General features: G+C 55.3%; 1 protein-coding gene across 1 annotated transcript in view; it reads right to left on the reverse strand.

Moving 5' to 3' along the window:
- Positions 1-22436, reverse strand: part of LOC311599964 (SCO-spondin-like) — a 57429-nt gene that overhangs the window by 28261 nt on the left and 6732 nt on the right. The window contains exons 15-54 of the mRNA XM_084786109.1: positions 22154-22381; positions 21840-22005; positions 21390-21627; positions 20064-20253; positions 19861-19955; positions 19406-19662; positions 18971-19105; positions 18051-18247; positions 17689-17816; positions 17491-17600; positions 17019-17168; positions 16829-16922; positions 16570-16739; positions 16095-16328; positions 15262-15483; positions 14604-14843; positions 12419-12510; positions 12109-12340; positions 11769-11921; positions 11358-11498; positions 11105-11287; positions 10873-11023; positions 9452-9605; positions 9274-9328; positions 8756-8854; positions 8292-8486; positions 8075-8202; positions 7336-7525; positions 7109-7262; positions 6557-6629; positions 5860-5917; positions 4887-5009; positions 4454-4597; positions 3054-3224; positions 2801-2965; positions 1452-1631; positions 1236-1358; positions 1027-1156; positions 731-856; positions 481-572 (exon numbers count right to left, since the gene is read on the reverse strand). Coding sequence (XP_084642235.1) covers positions 481-572; positions 731-856; positions 1027-1156; positions 1236-1358; positions 1452-1631; positions 2801-2965; positions 3054-3224; positions 4454-4597; positions 4887-5009; positions 5860-5917; positions 6557-6629; positions 7109-7262; positions 7336-7525; positions 8075-8202; positions 8292-8486; positions 8756-8854; positions 9274-9328; positions 9452-9605; positions 10873-11023; positions 11105-11287; positions 11358-11498; positions 11769-11921; positions 12109-12340; positions 12419-12510; positions 14604-14843; positions 15262-15483; positions 16095-16328; positions 16570-16739; positions 16829-16922; positions 17019-17168; positions 17491-17600; positions 17689-17816; positions 18051-18247; positions 18971-19105; positions 19406-19662; positions 19861-19955; positions 20064-20253; positions 21390-21627; positions 21840-22005; positions 22154-22381 — 6166 coding nt within the window. The remainder of the gene's footprint in view (positions 1-480; positions 573-730; positions 857-1026; positions 1157-1235; positions 1359-1451; positions 1632-2800; positions 2966-3053; positions 3225-4453; positions 4598-4886; positions 5010-5859; positions 5918-6556; positions 6630-7108; positions 7263-7335; positions 7526-8074; positions 8203-8291; positions 8487-8755; positions 8855-9273; positions 9329-9451; positions 9606-10872; positions 11024-11104; positions 11288-11357; positions 11499-11768; positions 11922-12108; positions 12341-12418; positions 12511-14603; positions 14844-15261; positions 15484-16094; positions 16329-16569; positions 16740-16828; positions 16923-17018; positions 17169-17490; positions 17601-17688; positions 17817-18050; positions 18248-18970; positions 19106-19405; positions 19663-19860; positions 19956-20063; positions 20254-21389; positions 21628-21839; positions 22006-22153; positions 22382-22436) is intronic.

The following is a 22436-nucleotide window of genomic DNA, read 5'->3' on the forward strand; positions in this document are numbered from 1 at the left end:
CCCAGCACTCATTCTGACTCATGGCCACAGGGATGAGCCTGCAGTGCGGCGGCCTCCCTTGATACCCACATCGCCTGACGCGAAGGGGCCAACTGGCACCTTTATCCTACTTCCAAGAGTTCCTGTCTGCCCTGGGCACCTGAAGTGCACTGCTAGGCCAGCATCTTCATTCTTCCAGCCCCTGCAGACCCCTGTCCCCATGAGATAGCCTTCCCAGGTACCCAGAGCCTGCCTCTCCCACCCCCAAACCCACTAACGGGGCTCGAGGACCATAGCTCAGCTACGTGGGCACGCCTCTTAACTTCCACTTTCTGGCTATGCCTCACCTTCCACAGTACACACTGCAGTTTCTGTCGGCATTAGGGGCCAGGCAGAAAAGGGGACACGGGGACTCTAGTCTCGTCTGGTACGGCTTCACTCACTGGCCACCCAAGGTACCAAGTTTGGGAAAGAGGAAGGCAGTCCCCTGCCTTAGAGTACCTGTCCCACATGCTGTGTAGCAGGCCTGCAGCTCCTGCCTGTCACCTTCACACGGTGTACCTCCCAGTGCCACGGGAGGGTTGGAGGGAGACCTAAAGAGAGACTTGCCTGGGCATCTGCCTCTCTCTGTCACCACCCAGCACTCCTGCCTTCCTCGTCCTTTTATCAGTCTCTTCACTGCCCTTCCAACCAGGGTGGCCCACTCTGATCCTTTCTCCCCATCTCTTCCAGTCATGGCCCAGCTCCGCACCTGAACCTGGCCCGCACTCCAGAGCCACAGGAGCGATCACAAGAAGTCCAGGGGGACCAGGCAGACCAGCCACAGGACTGGGAGCAGCCCCCTGGCTTACACAGCAGTGTCCCATTCTCACATATGCTGCACAGAACAGAAGGGACAGAGGATCCATCAACACCAGGAGGCCCAGGCCAATACCCTCTCTCCACCCAGTACCATCTCCTGGTCCAGAGCCCTCCCAGGCCCAGCACCCTCTCTTGCCACAGTACTCACCCCTAGCCTAGCACCAGCCCTTAGCCTAGCATGCTCACCATTGGCTGCAGTTATCCAGCAGGAAGGCCAACCTGGGCTGCCTCAGGTCTTGGCCTACCAGGCAGGAGCATTCAGAGAGGGGCAGGCAGTGAGAGTCCTGGAGCAAGAACCCAGGAGGGCAGCGGCATCCTGGGAGCAAGAAGTCACTTAGGGAGAGTGCTGGGCTTGGGTGGGCACCTCTTACTTCCACTTTTTGATCCTGCCTCACCTTCTACACAGTGGCCACTGCAGCTTCTGTTGCCTTCAGGGTCCAGGCAGGAGGGTGGACAGGGGGGCACTAGGCCCTTCTGACATAGCTCAGCGGTCACGTGTACGCGGCCTGGCTCACAGTCTGAGGGGAGAAGAGCACATGTAGGATGAGCACCAGAAGATCCAGAGACAAACTCTGGGTCTCCACTGTCCCTCCCAGCCAGCTTCCCTTTACCTGTGTCACCCGGGCAGAGCTGCAAGCTGCAGGGTGCTCTCTCATGAGAAGGCCCAGGGCAGGGGGCACCACCATTCTTCGGTGGGGGATCCACGCAGCTCCTCTGGTGACTCCGGTGGCCACCTCCACAGGAGACACTGCAGGGCTCCCAGGGTCCCCATTCTGCCCATGCCCCGTCCACTGTGGAGGAAAAAAAGGGGGGGTCCACCAGAATGACTCCAAAGAGACAGGATGTGTGGAGAGGGAGGGTCCCTTAGGGGCCAGTGGCCTAGCAGCCAAGGGCAGTATCCTAGCAGTTCTAAAATCCCCTTTATTCTGGAAAAGTGTAGGTGAGAGAACCAGGGGAAACCACGCAGTGACCCCAAGGGCAGAGTTAGAGCCCTGGCAGGGTTACAATGGCAGAAGCCCGAAGTGGGGCACACTTGGCAGCAGTGATACAAGGAAGCTACCAAAGCCAGGGTTGGGAACTCTGTGTGTGTGTGTGTGTGTGTGTGTGTGTGTGTGTGTGTGTGTGTGTAGAGTATCCTCTCCGCAGCACACAGAGCAGGCTGGGAGCCACTATGTTGGAGTTACTGAACAAAAGGTCTACAAGGCCTTCAAGTATGGAGCCAGGGACAAAGAAGCAAGTGGTACAACTAGTTGTCACTTAAAACACCTTCTTATGGTGTCTCTATCCTCACACATGGAAACATGGTGGATAGAGGTAGGAATGACTGTCACCAAGTTACAGCTTCAGAAGCCTGAATGAAGGGATGAAGGGATTCCCTCTGGCCACCTAAGTGGGCAAGGAAGAAGGGTGGGGCCAGAGGAGTGGGTATCCTGACAACCTTTTGTTTGTTTTTCCGAGACAGGTTTCTCTGTGTAGCCTTGGCTGTCCTGGACTCACTTTGTAGACCAGGCTGGCCTTGAACTCACAATGTTCCACTTCCCTCTGCCTCCAGAATGCTGGGATTAAAGGTGTGCGCCACCACTCCCAGCTCCAACAACCTTTTTTTTTTTTAAGTTATTTATTATTATGTATACAGTGCTCTGTCTGCATGCACACCTGCAGGTCAGAAGAGGGCATCAGATTACATTACAGATGGTTGTGAGCCACCATGTGGTTGCTGGGAATTGAACTCTGGACCTCTGGAAGAGCAGTCAGTGCCCTTAACTGCTGAGCCATCTCTCCAGCATCTGACAACCTTTTGAAGGCTCTAATCACTTGATACCATTGTGCTAGAGTCCCAAGAGATTGAACACAAGGAGAGCAGGTTCCTTAGTAAGGGGTCTCTGATGTGAACCACCCCAGGTCTCCCACAGCATGAGGCAGATCCCTACCCCAGAAGGAATCTAGGGTGCTAGGCTACCTGGGCAGGCTTGCACAAAGCAGGACTGGCTACGGAGCTGGGGCAACAGACAGCTGCCTCCAGGCAGGGGAGGTCTCAGGAGCTCCCGGCGTTGGAAGCTGAGGCCCAGGCCACAGCTGCGGCTGCAGTTACTCCAGCCAGACCAAGGTGCCAACACACAGTCCACTGCAGAGGATAGCACACCAGGGCTTAGAGAAGGGCTCGTGCAGGAAGAGGGTCCCTAAGGAGAGCTGGACCTCAGGCCAGCACGTACCACAGTCATCCTCATCTGAGCCATCCTGGCAGTCCAGCTGAAGGTCACAGCGCTGCTCACGAGGCAAGCACTCCCCACTGCCACAGCTCAGCTGACTTGGGGAGCAGAGGGCCCTTGAGGCTGGCAACCCAGGGAGGGCAGTGGTGGGCACGGTGAAGGGCCCAGCCCTTGCTGCCAATTTGGGGAGAGAGTAGGGAGCCACATAAATGATTTCTGGCCAGATGAAAAATGGAGTCTCTTGAACCTGAGGCAGAGCTCGGGATAGTTTGATGAGGAGAGGCTCTCTGGCCTCTCCACTCCTCCCGGTGCCTCTGGGGTCCTCCACCCACGAGGAGCCCTCATAAGGTCTTTGCTCTACACAGTTGTCATAGTTTGTCTACTTGTAAGTGTCCAGAGAGAAGTCGGTGCGCGTAGGACAGCCCTTCCCCGTGGTTACCCACTTTCGGAATGGGTTCTCCCCTGGGCTCCAGTTTCTTCGGTTCGTTAACAGTTTTGCTTTAGATTTGATCAAGATGATCTACCTTGGATGGATGGGTGGATGGAGCTGGGCAGAGACTATATGGATAGATGGATGAATATGTGGGCATGTGGATAGATGGATGGGCAGAGAAATGAGCATGTGAATGGGATAGCTAAGTAGGTGGTGAGTAAATAGATGGGTAGGCAGGTAAGTGGGTAGGCAGGTAAGTGGGTAGGCAGGTGGAAGGGCAAATAAGTGGATAGATGTAGGTAGATTGGTATAGACAGTGTGGGTAGATGGATAGATAAATGGTCAGGGGATTAATGGACATATAAACGGAGAGAGTGAAGGACAGATTGAACACATGATCAAATGCATAGGTGTGTGGATGAAAAGATGAATGTGTGTACGGATGGGTAGATTTAAGAGAATGTGACGGGGTGTGGAGGCTAGAGATACCTCAGTGGTTAAGAGCACTGCTTGCTCTTCCAGTTTGATTCCCAGCACCCACACAGTAGTTCACAACCATTTTTAATTCCAATTCCACATCTGGTCTCCGTGAGCACACACATGTGGTATACACTCACGCATATACACATGAAAATAAAAACAACAACAACAACAACAAAAACCCCAACAGGTGAATGATGGATACATAAGGAGGTGGATAGAGCAATGGATAAGTGGGTGGGTGGGCAGATGTATCAATAGGTAAGTGGGAAGGCAGCCTGATGGATAGGCGAGTCTCCTCAACAGCCAGATAGGTTTAACAAATTAGGCTAGGACCCAGTGTCCATCCCATTATGCTCACCACTGTCTAAGACACTGGTGCTCCTAGTTGCTTTCACAATTTCTCAGCCTTCCCTGCTGCCCCATCCCCTCCCCCCAGCCCTGCACCCTCCTGCCGTTGCCAGTGCACGATGCAGCCCCCCCAGCTCACCACAGTGCCGCTCATCGGAGCCGTCAAGACAGTCCTCCCTCCCGTCACACAGTTGCTCCTGCTCCACACAGCCCAGCACTTCACAGGGCATCTGCCCAGGGCCACACCGCATGGGTGGGAAGGGCCTGGGGGTGACACTTTGGCCTGCAACAGGACACCACCACAGGACACCGGCTGACTTGAGAACAAGCCACTTTTGCCCTCCCCCTTGGTCACTTTCTAGAAGTTCCTAGCTTTCCTCCTCTCAGCATCTAGGATACCCCTCTTTTTGCCTCTTTTGAGGTAATGAAAAAGAAGTGAGTTGGGTCAGGAAGCTCGAGTCCTAGGCCCATGCTACCAAAACTGACGTGGAGCCATGTGACCTTGGACATCCTGTGGCTTTTGGTCCTCACAGAGAAGCTGGGCTCACACAGGCTTTTCAGGAGCGTCTTACCAACAGGAGTTCCTGGAGTGACTGAGTGTGGGGGAAGCACAGTCACAGCTGCCATTCCTGGGTGCAGGCTCTTGGTGCCAGGAAAGAAGGTGGAGACAGTGGCCACTGTCTGCACGGATTGCCCTGAAACAGGCAGAGGAGCCTCAGCAGTGTGGGCAGGACCTGCTGTCTTCTCAGAGGCTGGAGAAGGAGTCAGCTCCCCAGCCTATGAGAGGTGGTGAGACAGACCCTGAAGAGGGTACCCCTGGCTCCCACATGGTGTAGGACAATCCCAGCCATCACAGGACTCAGATCAAAAAAGGAAGTGGGACGCTGTCACCTAAGGGGCACGAGAAGAGTACTAAAGGAAAAGAGAGAGAGAGAGAGAGAGAGAAAGCAGGTTTGATCTAATACTGTACTCTCGTTGCAAGAAGACACAGCAACGCCCTGTACAAGTTCGTCGTACAATAAGGCATTTAGAGGCGAGAGAGAACTGAAGTCACGTAAATGTAACAGCAGAAGGAGCCAGCATGGCTGAGCTGTGGGATGAGGACACTGCTACTGATGCAAAGAAACAAGCTGATTCTGAGCTTCCTGACAGCTATGCTGAAAAGGAGAGCCAGATGCTCGTTTTCTGCCAAAATATTCATCGTCTAAGACAGAAAGGCAAAGATGGGGGGAGATGGTTTCTCAGCTTCTTCAGGGAGACTGGCCCGGGACCGGGTGTGGGGACAGCAGCCATCCTACAGGACAATTGCACGGCCCTACAAACTATCTTTGTCCCCTCAGACCTCATATCCTGGGTCTAGTAGGCTGCACAGGCAAGGACCTGGCCATGCACCTCATAACCAGTGTCTCTTAACCCTGTAGCTCCCTGTTTGGGAGAATTAGGACAGCAGGATTCGGCCTCTGATTCACCACTGCCTTTGCTCTAGAAGGGCGGCTGATGGCAAGGGCGTGGCTTTGAGGAGGAGATTGGAGTCTGTGCACACACCTGCGCTAGACACGGATGATTCCTGCTTCGGCTGCTGGTGCTCCTCATCTGCCGGAACCTGCAGAGGGAGAAAGAAAGCTTAGCCACCCTGCTCAGGCCTCCAGGGCAGCTCCACGCGGCCCATCCTCTTTACAGCTTCCTCCTTCCTATGTCTGTTTCCAGAAGCCCAGAGCTGAGGACAGAGGTGATACCCCAAGACACTGGCCCGCAGAGTTCATAAGCGAGCTAACATCCCCTGCAAAGTGGAGACGCTGGGCATCTTCAGGCACTGGCCTGAGGCACCCTCACTGCCCACTTGTCCCCCAAAGCCCTAGGCCCCTCAGTGGGAAGCGCCCTGCCAGCACCCTGTTGTCACAGATAGCCCCATCCTTCAACCTTTGTCCCAGGGCATAGATTCCAAAAGCAGATGCCCCAGCGCCTCCTCACTGGTGACAGAGCACTTGCTACCCAGACCACACCACATCAGCGCCCCACCCTGTACATCTCTGCACCACTCTGTCCCACTTACTCCTGCTCCCAGCACTCAGCACCCTATCTAGCACCAAGCTGGCTCCCAGAGAGCTCCAGACTGAAGGCCTGACAGAAAGGCATCAGGACACACAAGTCGGAGGGAAAGTCACAGAGTGTGTAGAGCCGGAGGACAATGCAGGCGCAGGAAGTGCAGGGGTGAGGCAGTGACACACAGATTCCCACTCACCTCCCTGGGCTGGGATGGAAATGTTCCAGGCTGGGCAGAGGAGAGGGCCGGGGGCCTGGCTGTGGAATGGACTCTAGGAAGAAAAATCACCAAGAGGGCTCAGGGGAGGGGGGGGTGCAATTTCCCAGTCTTAGAGCCCAACCATCCTAAAGGGACCAGGATTGGGCATTCAGGAGGGTCACTGCCCACTAAGGCTGGACAATGGTGAGCTCTAACAGTGGTCTCAGCCTGACCACGGCATGATTACTGGAGGCTGGGTAAAGCACTCCCACGACCCATCCTACAGAACCAGGGTACAACTGAGAGCCCCCCATCTGTCAGCCTGTGGCAGGTCGGGGGAGGGGCAGTGTGTGGTCTTAGCTTAGGGGACATTCTTTGAGAGTTGCTAAGCTCTAGATATAGAAGAATGTACGGAACACAAGGCTCTCATGGTGGCAAGGACTCAGGGGCACCCGGATGTGACTCCTCAGCAGTTACAGTTTGTGAGGACAAGACAGGGCTCCCCTCCCACTCATCTTTCCCATCCGGGGTCAGCCTCAGGCCAGGCCATACCTGCTGGTGGTGCCTGCACGAGGGGGCCCACAGGCCTCCTCATCAGAACCATCCTCACAGTCGACAGCACCATCACATGGCCCACCCTTCGGGGCACATTCACCACTCGCACAGCGGTGCCCGGTCCCTGGACATGGAGGTGCCCATGGGGACACTGTGGAGAACATGCGACTTAGGGTTCCTGATATCACACTCCCCCCTCTTGTCCCTCCAGCACCCAAGCTGACCTGGACTTGGCTTACAGCCCAGGAGCTCCACCCACAGGAAGAGGTTGTCCTGGACATTGCCACCGCTGCTGCTGCTGCCTCTGCCACCTTGGTGGTCCTCCTGTGGCCACACCCTGACGTACCTCGCCTGTACCATCTGGTCGAACGTCCATACCTTAGGGGCCACATGGTCCGAGCTCCCAGGGTAAAGCTGTGGAAGGTATTACTTGCAGCTCGACTCCCACCTCTTGCTCAAACTGTCACAGTAACTCGGCTTTGGTGCCCCTCGCAAGTCCCCCAACCCTCAAAACATGGATGTTACTCCCACACAGAGCAGGGGCTCTTTAAGAGGGTGAGAATGGAAACATGTGTGCCCTGTGTCCAGCGGCTGCAAGGGGCCTGCCTTCCTGGGGAGAATGCCAACTCCTAAAGGAACAGTGCTGTGCCGAGGCTGTTACAGAGACCCGTGCTTCCAAGGGTCTCTGCGAGCTGGGTGTGACGCCACCCCACTCCTTCACAAGCTGTCATAGAGAGTCACGTGTCTGTCACATGTGCAGATTCTAAGCTACTTTTATGTTTTCAGATGTCCCCGGTCTCTCAGCTCCACAGAACATAGTCCCTGCTAGACAGTAGGTGTTCCACAGATGTATAATGCCACGACTGTCCCTTGGGGAAATTAAAGTCCCTTGGGGACTTGGCTATGGTATCCACAAAGGGGTCTGTTGGACCACCTGCCCTGGGGCACAGGAGTGCTCAGTACCGTGGCTGGACGCAGGGTACTTGGCAGAGAGTTGAGATAGTCTTGCCACTGTAGACCATCACTGCTGAACTGGAGTGACAAGCTGGTGACATAAGCAGCAGAGGAGCCAGCCCCCTGCACTATGATGCCTGAGGAGGGACCAGGGCAAGGCACAGGTCAGCACTGAGACAGCCACCCCACCCCTCATCCCCTGTCCTGTCCCCTCCCCCTCACTGACCAGTTAGGTTCCGAAGCTGCAGCAGGTCCAGCTGCAGGTAGAGTGGCTGGGTGTGCCACCTGGCATAAGCATCCTCTCTGGGGCCAGGCCCTGCAGCGGGAGCTCCCAGGGGGGCAGCCCAGGTAGGGTGTGCAAGGGGCTGGGACAGTGCCCACACGGGCAGTCGGATCAGGCCCAGAGGAGAATAGCAGGCATCTAGGGACAGGAGAAAGAGAGGTAGGCTTATATAGGCCAAGACAGAGGATGGTAGGGACAATTAGGGAACCACAAGGGGACATGGGGGGTACAGAGGACAGAAAAATGGACCAGGGCAAGCAGAGCTGGGGAATGTAACTTGGGATGGGTGACTTCACCACCTGCAGTGTGTAGAAGGCAGGGGACTGAGCCAGGGACCCTGTTTTCCTAGAGGCCTGGCAACCGCTAGGGCAGGTCCCTCTCAGCATCCAAAACAGCACATGACTCACCCCCCACAGGAGGCAGAACATAGGTGACCAGAGGGGCTCCGCTCTGAGGGCTGGGGCCAGGGGCAGGAGTGGTCATGGGGACCACTGTCTGGTTCTTTCCTGTGCAGAGACCCAATGGTCAGGGGACAGCGCAGGAGATGCTGCCTCCAGCCATCAACCCTCTACACTTCCTGGAACACTTTCCCTCTCATGGCTTATCCGGGACAAATGCCAGCTGGGAAGGGCCCCTCCTTCTCTGCGTGTCCCTAATCTGTACCTGTTTTCACCTCCACTGACTATTTAGAAAACAGAATAAAAAACCCCAGGCAGGCCCAAACAACTTTTTGGATGAGTACAGAGCAGGTGCAGTTCCTAACCTATGTAGGCATTAGAAAGAGACTCGTGCTGTGACCAGCCTGTGTAACTGTCCATGCTGAGCGAGCGCCAGCTTCATAGATCTGCCCTGTTGCTTCCTGTCATAATCTGCACTGGATTCTTCTCCCCCTGAGGCCCTTCTGTTGCTCCTCAGACCCACTCACCAGGCAGCACACAGTGGCAACACGATTCTCCCCTTCCCTCCACGAGGACCCAGCCCTGTGGGGACATAGGCGTCAAGCCACTGGTCCATCCCTGACCACTCAATCAGTTTCCCCAAGCCTGGCTGGTCCATATCACCTCTGGCCAGGCTCTGCCCTCTCCACATTCCCAGACCCTCACCTGGGGGCAGCTGCCCAGTGGGCAATAGGGGGAGCAGTGTGTGATACCCCCGTGCAGACACTCACACACCGTGCAGGGGCCCCCACGCCAGCGTTCCCCGACATGGTGCATGAGGCCCCACTGTTCACAGCCCTCACAGGACTCTGTCTGGCACCTGGGAAGGGAAACACTGTTACAGCCTTCTAGAAGAATGAGCTTGCTCAAAGCTGCTTCCACTGCCTAAACTAAGGGCGTCCCTAGACTTTTGACTGTCAGTAATAAAGCCGAGAAAGTCTTGGGTAAATGTTTGGTTGTAACGGAAGTTTTGGTTTCATTGTAAACTCAGTTATGTTACATAAATATGTTTTTGTTTTAATCCCAAGTGTGGGATTTTAGTTTGCCCACAGCTGACAATTGTCTTGTGCGGGGCGTGGTCTTTGCAGCACCAAGAGGGGCATGGTCAGGACTCTTGAGGAAAATAAACAGGAGAGCGCAGAGAGACAAAGTGTGGCATGCAGTGGCAGCAGTGGCGGCAGCAAGTGGCGAGCAGCAGTTTGGAGAGACCAGAGACTGGTGTGGATCTAGAGAAACATTTCAACACAGCGGCTTGGAGGAGACTGCTTGCTGCATTTACTGTTGACAGAGACTGGTATTGCCCCAAACTGACCCTAAACAACCGTGAGAAATAAAGCGGTCTGCTCCCCCTCTCTCCTCTAACATGCTTCCTCCTTTCCAGGGTTGAGAGTTGGTGGGAGGGAGGTAGAAGCTTCAATACCCCCAAACCAAAATAGAGTTTAAAAACAAGCATCAATAGTTTGGTCACACTATAACCCCACTCTACCCCTGCTCTGCTTTTTTTTTTTCTCTCCAAGATTTATTTATTTATTATGTATACAGTGCTCTGCCTGCATGTACACCTGCAGGCCAGAAGAGGGAGTCAGATCACATTGTAGATGGCTGTGAGCCACTATGTGGTTGCTGGGAATTGAACTCAGGACCTTTGGAGGAGAAGTCAGTGCCTTTAACTTCTGAGCCATCTCTCCAGCCCTCTACCCCTGCTCTTAAAGGACCAGCTACAACAGGCCCAAAAGAATGAGGAGGGGAGCATTTTTGACCAGCACTGCAGGTTAACACAGCCTGCCCAAGAAGAGCTGAAATAACTTCGGCCCTACAAGCCTCACCAGAGGCACTTCCCACCCCCTAGAGACCCAGAGACCCATTCTTGCCACTGGATTGGCCAAGCTTTATTCATAGGTTCTGTCTGCTGGCTCCTAGATCTAGCAGTTACAAAACTGAAGTAGGAGAAGACAGCTGAAGTGTCAGTTGGGGGCTGCTAGTCTGGGGTCCCCCAGCAGATGTGAAACATCTATCTCAAAGAGGGATTCAGAGTTTCTCTCATAAGCAGAAGTAGAAGATACACCATGTCCCCAATCTGTCTGTACCTGCGGGCCTTGCGGTGGATGCCACGGCATTGGCGACCACGGCCAGAGAGGCGTGGGTTGTTGGGGCTCCGAAAAGACCACTGGAGGCTCTGGCTGCCGCAGGGGCCCAGGCACTCTGCCCAGGGGGACCAGGAAGACCAGCCACAATCCACTGGAAGATGACAGGCATCAGGGCTCTATGGTCTGGGGAGGGAGCAGGGCCCCCCAGGGAAGGGTCTGGGTAGAGGCTTACCGGCACAGTCTGGATTGGGCCGGCAGCGACGTGGTCGGCCATCCTGGCAGAAGCAGAGCTGGCAGTCCATCTTGATGCGTTGCCCAGGCCAGTAACGGGTACCATCCACCAGGCAGGGACATTGACTGGGCCTCACACACCACCCCTCAGTGGCCAGTACCTGCCCTTCTGGACACCAGCAACCTAGATAAAACCCAGTGTTAGGCATCACGCAAAACAAGGCCTCCACAGGCCCAGTCCAGTTGCCCCTCACCTGGGCTGCTGCAGGCCCTGTCAGGCAAGCACATGGCCTGACCAGAAACGTCATCACAAGTCAGAGGGCAGGGGGCACAAGGCCTGAATACCAACTCTCCAAAGCAAGTGGCATTGGGGCATCCCTCCTGGGGGCAGGGATCTGCAAGTGGGCAAGGACAAAAATCAGAGAGAGGCATCTGCAGTAGAAACCCAGTGTCCATCACACTCTGTCCACCACAAGCCCCCAGTGTCCTCAGTGTCCCAGGCGGTGACTCCTATGCCCACAGCACCCCCCAGCAACCCTCTACTCCTGCTGTGTTCTCCCCGTCAGCCAGCATTCACCCAGAGGTCCCCTCCTCTACTGTCCCCTCTCAGTGTCTCATCATGCCTCCTTGTGCCCTGACTTGTGCCCCCCTTCCCCCCTACTCACCGGTCTGGTGGGTGCTCCGAAGGCTCCCAGGCAGCAGGGCACAGTCCTGGCCCCCGTTCTTGGGTGGGTGGCACTGCCGATACCGTGTCATGGTGCCCCCACAGGATTCAGAACATGGAGACCAGGAAGACCAGGAACCCCATTCACCATCCACTGCAAGGGATGGTCAAGATGGTGTGTGTGTGTGTGTGTGTGTGTGTGTGTGTGTGTGTGTGTGTTGGGGTGTGGGCTTTAACGTGGGGCTAGGACTCAACAACATCTATTGTCCCCTCTGTCTCCAGGGGGGGACCTGGAGTCCACCTGCTGCCTGACTCCCCCTGCCAGAGGACCCTTCCCTCACCTGGGCAGGCCTCTGTAAAGCAGGCCTGTGACTGGTGCTGTGGGCCCAGGCAGTTCTGTAACACTGGGAGACTAGATGCAGAGCAGTGTCGATTCCGGCCCCGCACACCAGGCCCGCAGGTCTGACTGCATGGCTCCCATGGACCCCAGGAGCCCCAGGCCCCACAACCCTGCTCATCCAGGGACTGCTGTGCTTCGCCTGCCGATTCACAGTCTGGAGTCCCATCACACACCTGGGAAAGCAACAGGCTCAGGCTTCTGCCTAATGGCACAAAATCTGAGCCTACTCAATGCCTGCTCAAGACTCTCACCAGCAGGAAATCAATGCAGGTGCCATTCTGGCAGGAGAATTCTGGGCAGGGAACTCCTGTCCTGTTGGGGCCTCCTGAGGCTGACAGCTCCTCTGGGGAAGAAAGAACAGTTAGCTAGGAATGGAAGCTGTTTCCTAGACGGCAAGAAAACAGTATTCATAGCACAGTGCAGCTCATCCTCGTCCTGAGGACAGTCAGGGATCCCATCACTGAGCTGCCTAGGATTCAGGCACAGCCAGGGAGCCAAGCCACAGGAGAAAAGGCCATGGCATGAGGGCAGCCGGGTGGAACCCATGGATAAGGAGTGTCCTATCAGCTGGGTTGGTGGTGGCACATGCCTTCAATCCCAGCCCTCAGAGAGGCAAAGGCAGGCAGATTCCTGAGTTCGAGGCCAGCCTGGTCTACAGATCGAGTTCCACGACAGCCAGGGCTACACAGAGAAACCCTGTCTCAAAAAGCAAAGCAAACAAAAAGAAGTATCCTGTCATGCTCCTGTCCCTCGTCCCCATCCTACCCCCACAGAAGGGCCAGCAGGGAAGGCCAGGGCATTAGAGGAGAACACGGGTGGGGGGCATTAGAGGAACACAGGTGGGGGGCACGTCCCTGTCTCACATCAAAAGGGTTGAAGAAGAGTCCTGGAGAAATTCAGGGCCCGTGGACAGCTCAATGCCCTCTCTTGTGAGGTGGCCAGGGCATGAAGTGATGATTTGTTAGGGCACAAAGAATTCCATTCAGGTGAGGTGGGGAGAAACTGTGGATGGGGGGAGCCTCCAAACAGAGCTCCCCTCTCATGCCCTCTGCCACCACCCACTCTCTTGTTTCCTCTTGCCCACATGTGAGGAGACCAGAGACTCCTTTCTGCTCACCCTTGGGCCTATGGGAAAACAACCACAGCAACAAACCTTCTAAGGAAGATTCCATGGTAAAGATCAAAGAAACAAAACAAAAATAATCACTCGGTGTTGCTGGTCTTTGCTAGTTTGTGGGTTCATCATTTTTCCTATCTTTATCCCTGACCCTACTTCACCCCCCCCCAACACTAGATAGGAGAGAAACAAGGATAGAGAGAGAGAGGAAATAGGAAAATCCCTGAATCTAGTTTCTTTCCTTTTTATTTCTTCTTTGACCACAGCAAACCACAACCAACCTCCCTACATGACCAACCACCACCGACCCCGCCTCTTGGGGCCCTAGCATTTATACACCCTCTGAAAAGTTCCCAGAATTCCAAATGTCACACAATCGCAGCTGGTAAAACCACGCCTCTGCTGGAGCATGAGGCAAATCATCGTCAGCTGCTACAGGCAGTCTAAAGCAGCCCCCTATCCCCATACCTGGGATTTAAAAAAAAACAAACACATTCTTATTATATTTCTGTGCTTTTAAAAGAAATCAAGGGCTCAGAGGTTAAGGGCATTATCTGCTCTTCCAAAAGTCCTGAGTTCAATTCCCAGCAACCACATGGTGGCTCACAACCATCTATAATGAGATCTGGTGCCCTCTTCTGGCCTGTAGGTGTTGCATAAATACATAAATAAAATAAATAAATCCTTTAAGAAAAATGTGTTGAACATTATGATAGGTAGATTTGGGCCCAGGGTACCCGCTCAAACTATGGCACCAGCCAAGGACAATACAGGCTGTAAACTTCAAACCCCTACCCAGATCTAGCCAATGGACATTCTCCACAGTTGAGTGGAGAGTGGGGTCTGACTTTTACATGTATTCTGGTGCCTCATATTTGGCCATGTCCCCTGGAGGGGAAGACCTGGTGGCACTCAGAGGAAGGATATCAGGCTACAAGAAGAGACTTGATACCCTATGAGCATATACAGGGGGAGGAGGTCCCCCTCAGGCACAGTCATAGGGGAGGGGAGTAAGGAGAAAATGGGAGGGAGGGAAGAATGGGAGGATACAAGGGATAGGATGACTGTTGAGATGTAACAAGAATAAATTAATAAAAAAAATATTTTGAAAAAAAAAAAAAGAAAAATGTGTTAAAAGAAACCAAAATTCCAGAATTCTCACTACAGCTCAGCCTCTGACATCTCCAGTCACAGTCTAGCTGAGTACCAGCCTGACGTAGCAAGAGGCAATAGCGACAGGTACTAGGGAAGAGCCAGGCCTTAGTCTGCTAGGCTCCCAGCAGAAGAGACCTGTACAGAGCGAAGTATGTGACTCTTACCGCAAGCACTGGGGTCCTCATCTGAACCATCGGGGCACTGTGTCACACCATCACACAACTGTCCTGGGGACACACAGTGCGGGCTGTGGGCACAGGGCACCTGGGACAGCAGGCAGGGCTGCCCACCACAGTCAAGCTCATCGCTGCCGTCTGGGCAGTCTTCCTCCTGGTCGCAGCGCCAGCCCCGTGGGGTGCATTCTCCACTACTGCACCGGAACTCAGAGAGGCCACAGGGGAACGCTGCGGGGGATATGTTGGTTAGACCAGCTGGGCTGGACTCTTGGCTCTGCAGGTCCAGCTCACCCATACAAGCCTCTCTGGGGCTGCCCTCTGGAGCCACTACCCCTGACTCTTACCTGAACATGCTTCTCCCCTAAGTCCCACCCTCTCTTGCGTTCGGCAGCTGTTTTGTTTTCCACAAGCTTTCCCCTGGTCCCTGAATGTCTGTTAGGTCCTCCTTCTCTCATTCAGAGGGAGGCCCCTTAACACCAGGAAGTAGCCCTGGGCATGCTATCTCTTCCAAACACCAACCGCTTCGTTCCAGAGCTCCCAGGCCCAGAGTTTGACCTAAATGCTTCCCTCTGAGATACTCACTGGTCCCCTTCCTGTGCAGCTCAGGCGCCCAGCTTCCTCACCCTATTTACTCCCAGAGACTCACCAGGACTAGCACTACCCACAGGACTCGGTGCTGTATCTGGGGAGCTGGTGGAAGGGTTCTGCCCAATGTCAAGAGGGGGAGTAGGCAGAGAAGGTGGAGGGCAGTGACCGGGCCCCTCATCAGCTCCATCTGGGCAGTCCCAAACTCCATCGCACAGCTGGATGGTCCTAATGCAAGTGTCGTCAACACAAGAGACCTCTCCAGCGATGCACCTCACCTGCCCTGCAGTAGGGGAGAGGAGGTGGTCCTGGGACATACTCCCTTTTAAGACTTTTTAAAAAGGGGGTTGGGGGGTGGGGCTGGAGAGATGGCTCAGTGGTTAAGAGGTCTGACTGCTCTTCCAGAGATCCTCAGTTCAATTCCCAGCAACCACATGGTGGCTCACAACCATCTATAATGAGATCTGGTGCCATCTTCTGGCCTGTAGGTGTACATGCAGACAAAGCACTGTATACATAACAAAAAAATGTATGTGTCTATGTGTGTGTGAATGTACACATGTGTGCAGGTGCCTGTGGAGGTCAGAAGAGCATGTCAGAAGCCCTAAATCTGGAGTTATAGGTGGTTGTGAGAGGCCCAATGTGGGTGCTGGGAGCTGATTTCAGGTCTTCTGGAAGAGCAGCAACTAACCACTGAGCAATCCAGCCCCTAAGATTGCCCCTTATTCTATCTCTTTTGGGGGTACCTCCACTCGGCCATTCACAGGTATCACCTTCACGAGTGGAGGCCTGGCATAGGAGAGGGTAGATACACAGGGGCCTTCAGAGACTGGACCCTTGTGTGTGGGTTGGGGGGGTGCCTAGTGGGCTCAAGGTAGGGCAGAGATTCCTCACCCAGGCAGGACTCTTCATCTGCAGCATCCAGACAGTCGGGATGCCCATTACACAGCAGGGCAGGGGGCAGGCAGCGACCATCAGCACAGGCCAGAGAGCCGTGAGGACACGGGCACCCCTGCTCATCTGTGCCATCTCCACAGTCATCCTGCCCATCACAGAGCAGGGACAGGGGCAGGCAGTGGCCAGACTGGCAAGACATCTGCCCCTCCCCACAGCCTGAGGTGGCACAGCCTGGTGTGGGACAAGCGAGCAGGTTTAGGATGTTGTGTTGCCGAAGACCCCGAGCACCCTCCCCATCCCTCAGTTCCCACCCATCACCTGAGTCACAGCACCTGGCAAGGGAAGCTTAGGGCGCCACCCTGGGGACAGATGCTGCAGTTTCAGTAACCTTGGTTACCGGTCCCTGTCACTGCCACACACACACACACACACACACACACACACACACACACACAGGTGAAAACACACTCACCTTCCTCATCTGAGCCATCACTACAGTCATCCTGGTTGTCACAAAGCCACTCAAGTGGCACACAGTGCCCGCTCTCTCTGCACAGAGCCTCTCCTGCTGTACAGCCAGGTTCTGTCTCCTCACATGGGACATCGTCACCTCCACAATGCCACTGACTTTCCTGACACGTGCTGAGCACACGGGGGTGACTGGCATTAGCCACAGGTCAGCTTGTTCAGCCCACGAGCACAGGCTTCTCCTGGGCCTCCCACTCACTCACCAGTTTCCACAGTCCTTTTGCAGCACAGTCCCTGGTGGGAAGAAGCTGCCCCCTAACTCACAGGGACAGGCAGCCAGCTCCACACAGGCTCCACCTGAGAGCACAGAGCGTGTGCAATTCAGAACAAAGGAGGCTCAGGCAGCACTGTGGCCTCCGCCCAGTCTTACTGTCCTCTCCCCCAACAACACACCGTGCAGCAGTGTCCCCTCGGGGCAGAAGCAGCCTTCCACACAAGCGATGGCCTGGCAGTGCCATCTGGACTCAGGATGATGCTCACGGCAGGTAGCGGGGCATGCAGAGCCACAGGCTTCATATACCTGACCTCCTTCACACTGGAGGGCTGTGTGGGGGAGAGGCTCTGCTCACCGAGGCCCAGGAGCATCAGGAAGCAATGGCGCAGGTGAGCCAGCCTCAGTTGACACCCAAGGGAAGCACAGGATGCCATGCCGGAGACCTCGATCAAGACCCTCCCAAAGGAAGATGAAGGACGTGTGTCAGCCATTCTCATGTTTGGTCCATGAAGGAAAGCATCTTAGCGACAGAGGGAGCACCCAGCTCTTGTATGAACTTGAGTGACTAAATGGTCAGCTGCTGGGATAGGAGCAGCACCTTTCAAGGGGCCCCGAACACATGGCGGGATTGAGGGAACGGGACACACTCACGGCAGAGATCCTGGCTGCGCCAACGCACAGGATGTCTGTGCCGGGCACACTCATCGGCGTAGGTGGCAATGGCTGAGCAGAGGCACTCACAGTCACCCCCTGTGTCACAGCTGTGGGGTGGAGCCATCGGCTGATCATATGCCCCACCCCGCCCCCACACCTCAGCGTGCCCATTGCATCCACTCCTTGCCTTCTTACCCGCAGGCGTCGTGCACACACCACTCGTAGTGCTGCTGCGGGGGCACCTCTGTGTGGCACGGGGCAAAGATTGGCTCCAATATCACCTCGCAGCGGGCCCGGGCCCAGGTTGCCCGATGGGCATTCACCTGCAACACAGGGTGTTTCTGTGGGCCTCTCTATTTTTCTCCTCCTCCTCCTCCTCCTCCTCCTCCTCATTCTCTCTCTCTCTCTCTCTCTCTCTCTCTCTCTCTCTCTCTCTGTCTTTCTCCATTTGTCTCTCCCTCTCCCTCTCCCTCTCCCTGTCTCTGTCTCTGTCTGTCTGTCTCTGTCCCTGTCTCTCTGCTTTTACACCCCTACTTTCCTTCGGGCTGCCTACTCACTGTACAGGGGTGTGGCAGGTCTCCTGGCTCAGGGCACAGGGGATTGAGGCGCCAGGAATGGGCAGTCAGCTCTGCTGTGGGCTCCAGGACTCCTTGGCGGCTCCGCAGGTCATTGCTGGCATCACCATCAAAGTTTCCACACAGCCCAGCCACGCGACCATGGAAATGGGGAGATAGCTGTACCAGGACCCGGGTGCCTGGTAGCAATTTTTTGAAAAGTGACTTCCAGGGCCCTCAGCCAGGCTGGGGCAGAAAGACACATGGGGATAGGAGCTCCTGCATAGGTGCCCCCACCCAACAGCGGCTGATTCCCTTTTCTGGAGAGAACTGAAAAGACCAACATCTGGAAGCCACCTAGTTTCCTGACTGACACTAGGTTGAGAGACAGCAAAAGTCCTCTACAGGCCTCATTCAGGTGGGAATTGGCTTCAGGATGGACTGAGAGGTCCTTCTGTGGCAAGAAGCTCTCAACTAACCCATGGGGACCAAGTCCACACAGGGTTGTTTTGGTTTCCCTCAATTCTCACTAACAGTTATAGTTCTAAACCGTGGACCGCTTATGTTTGGGTAGTGAGATGTCAGCTGGCCTATTGTCATCTTTTCCTAAAACTTGGTATCTTCTGTTTCTTTGGTGGTGTGGTCACGCTTGTAAAGTGAAGAAAAAAAAACAGCTATGAAAATACAATATGGACACTTCACCCACTTTCAAGGGTTGTGAGACAGGGGTGGCCACTGGGCAGAGGTGGCCGTATGGGAGACAGCAGAGATCCTGGCTGTGTGACTGGAAATCGGTCCAGTGGGCTGTCAAGGGTCAGCCTCGACCTCAGAGCTTGGCAGGTACCAGGAAGAAGGGTCTGGGGGAATCTAGCCACCAGCGCGAAGGCCTGGTGTGGGCTAAGGGGACGAGGACAAAGCCTGACCTCCGTCCCAGAGCAGAGTGAGACCCAAGCGTGTTGTCAGCAGCAGGAAGAGGCCAGCATGGTGCAGGCTCAGCCCGGGGCCTGTGTAGACTTTGGGGAGCTTTATGCTAGCTCCATTCACTGTGACTGCCTGACCTGAAGAAGAAGGGAGGGTATTAAACTTAGCCTGGTCCTGAAGCAATCCTCCCAGCTACTCTCCCAAACTTTCTTTTGCTTGGGCGGGTCATTAGAAGATGTCTCTGGGTCTTGATTTCACAGCCTTCCGGAGTTCTGGCTCCAACCAACCCCACCATAAGGACAACCAAACCCAGGACAGGAACCCTGGGCCCTAGCCATGCTGAGGAGCTGTGATGCGACACTGCTATGCCCCTCCGCCGCCCCCCACCCCCACACCCTCTGGCAGTATCACAGCCATCCTTGATAGGTCACAGCTACCTCTGAGCATGCGCACAACAGTGCTGTCCAGCTGCACAACCAATGCCTTGGTACACGTGAGGCCACTGGACCCACAAGGCAGGTTCTGGATGGAGACACTGAAGCGGCCACCAGCCTCTCTCACCAGCAGGTACTCGCAGGCCCCAGGAAAGGTAAGGGCCAGCCCATCGAATGTCACATAGTGGGGGGCGCCGGATGCCTGGCACCATCCGCTGCACCGCTGACCTGTGCAGTGCCACCGCTGGCCCTGGCACACACTGTGGGCAAGAGACAGGACAGAGCCGTCAACAACAGGGATATAATCCTGAGTGTGAAGGATTCTGGAGGGTTCCCAGTGTCCAGGCCACTTGGGATGTCCTGCCTCATCTACCATTTCAACCGCTTTTAGTGAAAAGAGGCACGATGCCTGGGAGTCACGAGGTCACACAGTAACAGGTGACAGGCACTGGACATACCAAGTGTTGCAGTCTTCCTGGATGGTGGCCTTGGGTGGGTACCACTGCCCATTGTGACGGCAGGGACAAAGATGCGGAGGCACACAGCGCTGGTCCTGGGTGAAAGGTGAAAACACTGTCTTGGACAGCTAGAGGCCAGGGCAGGACCCCCTGTGTATGGAGAGCCACTTTGTTGCCCCCACGGGTCCCCTTCCCAGCCTCACCAGCAGCACGGTGCCAGGGGGACAAACACAGCCATCTGTGTTTCCAGCCAGACAGGAATAATTGGCACCGTGGCTGTCACAGGTGAGAAGGCAGGCACCAGGGGCATAGATGAGTTCCTGCGGGCAAAGTGCCCGCTTTGGGGGACAGTGGAGAGCTGTGCAGTTCCAAAGGCCCCTCTCCTGGCAGACACTGTAGAGGGAGAGAGATGGAAGAGCCAGGCCCAGCATAGGTTCATCTGGCTATCCTAGCCCATAGTCTGCCACAGGGACTTTCAGGAACCTAGATACTGAGGACCCCTGCAGGATCCCCAGCCCCAAGGTTAGAGACCCGAACAGCTCAAATTCCAACACCACAGCCTCCAGCATAGGAGGGCAAGCTGTTCAGGAAGCCCACATGCCTGGGATCTACAGTACCCCTTCTGTCTGGCTCTAGTGGGGGCTAGCCTTGGAACTCTAGAATGGGGTGCAGATAGTGACTCCCCTGATGTGATGACTAATCTTGACATCAATTTGATGAGATCTAGAATCACCTAGGAGACTAATCTCCGGGCCTATTCACGACAGACTTTTTTTGATTGGGTTAATCGAGGCGTAAAGACCCACCCTGACTGTGGACAGCACCAGTCCATGGCCTGAGGCCCTGGGCTAATAGAAAAGAAGGAAGTGGTCCGCACACCAGTGCTCATCTCTTCCTGCCTCCTAAGGATGCAATACGACCAGTTACCTCCTGCTGCCACGACGCGCCTCCATCAGGATGCACAGTTACTCTCTTGCACCATGAGCTAAAATAATCATTTCCTCCCTTAAGTTGCCTCTTGTCCAAAGCAGCAGAGGGGGCCCCTGGAAGTGCCCTGGAGCCTGTCCCCGCCTCCTGAGGAACAGATCTCATCTCGCCTTCTCAGTACCAAACGGTCTACCTAGCTGAGCCTTACTTTCCTCCTCGTGCACCAAGTAGGGATCAATACAGTAAGCAAAGCCGGGGGACTGGGGCGGGGGGAGGTGTGGTGGTGGCGGCAGCCACACACGCCTTTAATCCCAGCAGGTGGATCGCTGTGAGTTCGAGGCCAGCCTGGTCTACAGAGCGAGTCCAGGACAGTCAAGGCTACACAGAGAAACCCTATCTCGAAAAACAAAAACAAAAACAAAAAACCAAACAAAAACAAAAACAAAAAACCCAATACAATAAGCAGTGAACATGATAGAGCTGAAGCTGACCGTGCCCCAGCACCCCGCCATGCCCCGGGGAACCTCCCTGTGACCATGCAGCAGCACAGCCAGCCCTTCTCTCAAAAGCCCCCCTCTTTACTCAAGGGTGGCAGTTCTTACCAGCGGCTGCACTCTTTCGTAGTGGTGCTGGTGCCTAAGGTGTAACGACGGCCTCCAAGCTGACAGTGGCACATGCTGGGAGGGACACACTGGCCCTCAAGGTCCCACAGCAATCCTGGGGGACAATTACAACCAGCCACACAACTGCCAAGCTCTTTACACTCTTCTGGCTCCCCACAGTGATGACCACACACTGGGGCACACTCCTGGTACTCTTGGCCACCGGGACACAGGACAGCTGGGCACAGGAGTAAATATGCAAGTCAGAAGCCTAGCCACCCTGTCTGGACCTCAAGTCCCTGTACCTCTCTACAGGAGAAAGAGCTCAGCGATAGTCCCGTAGGGAAGGAGCTGCTGACCCCTCCAGCTCCCCCTAACGGTGATGGTGGGGCACTAGGGAGAGAGAGGTGAGGGGCCTAGGGTAAGGTTGGCTGAGCGGGGGAGACTCACGGCACAGGGTCTCGGTCCTCCATCGTAGCAGGACACCCTCCTGGGCACAGTGGCGAGCATACGCGGAGAGCACAGAGCATAGGCAGTCCCTGCCAGGGGCACAGCCACACACAGCTTCCAAGCACCGCAGCCGGAATGGTTCCCGGTCTACTAGTCCGTTACACTCCTTGGGGCAAAAAAGGAAAAGGAATAGCTTTCTCTTCATGGGTTCCGTTCCCCTGGGAGCCCACTGCTGCCTCCCTGTGCCCTTGAACTCTTTCTTGCATTTTTTGGATTCTCGATCTTATGGGCAGAAGAGAAGGGCACCCTCATACCTGAAAGGTGGGGCTATGAAGGACGGCACAGGCTGCCTCTGCGAAAGCGAGGCGCTGGGAGTAAGTGCCGCAGGAGAACAATGGGCCGGTGTCCGCCAAGGGGCACCTTCCATCGCCTGGCACTTGGAACTTGTTGGCAAAAGCGGTGACACTGGTCTCTACATCTCCAGCAGGCGTCAGAAAGTCATCCTGCTGCTTCCGGGTAAAGGTGCCACACAGACCCTGCACCTGAGCCACGGAAGACCCGTAAACGTGAAATGCCATCTCACCTAGCCTAGCCCAG

The sequence above is a fragment of the Acomys minous genome (assembly GCF_964271855.1).
Source record: "Acomys minous genome assembly, chromosome: 6".
NCBI lineage: Eukaryota > Metazoa > Chordata > Mammalia > Rodentia > Muridae > Acomys > Acomys minous.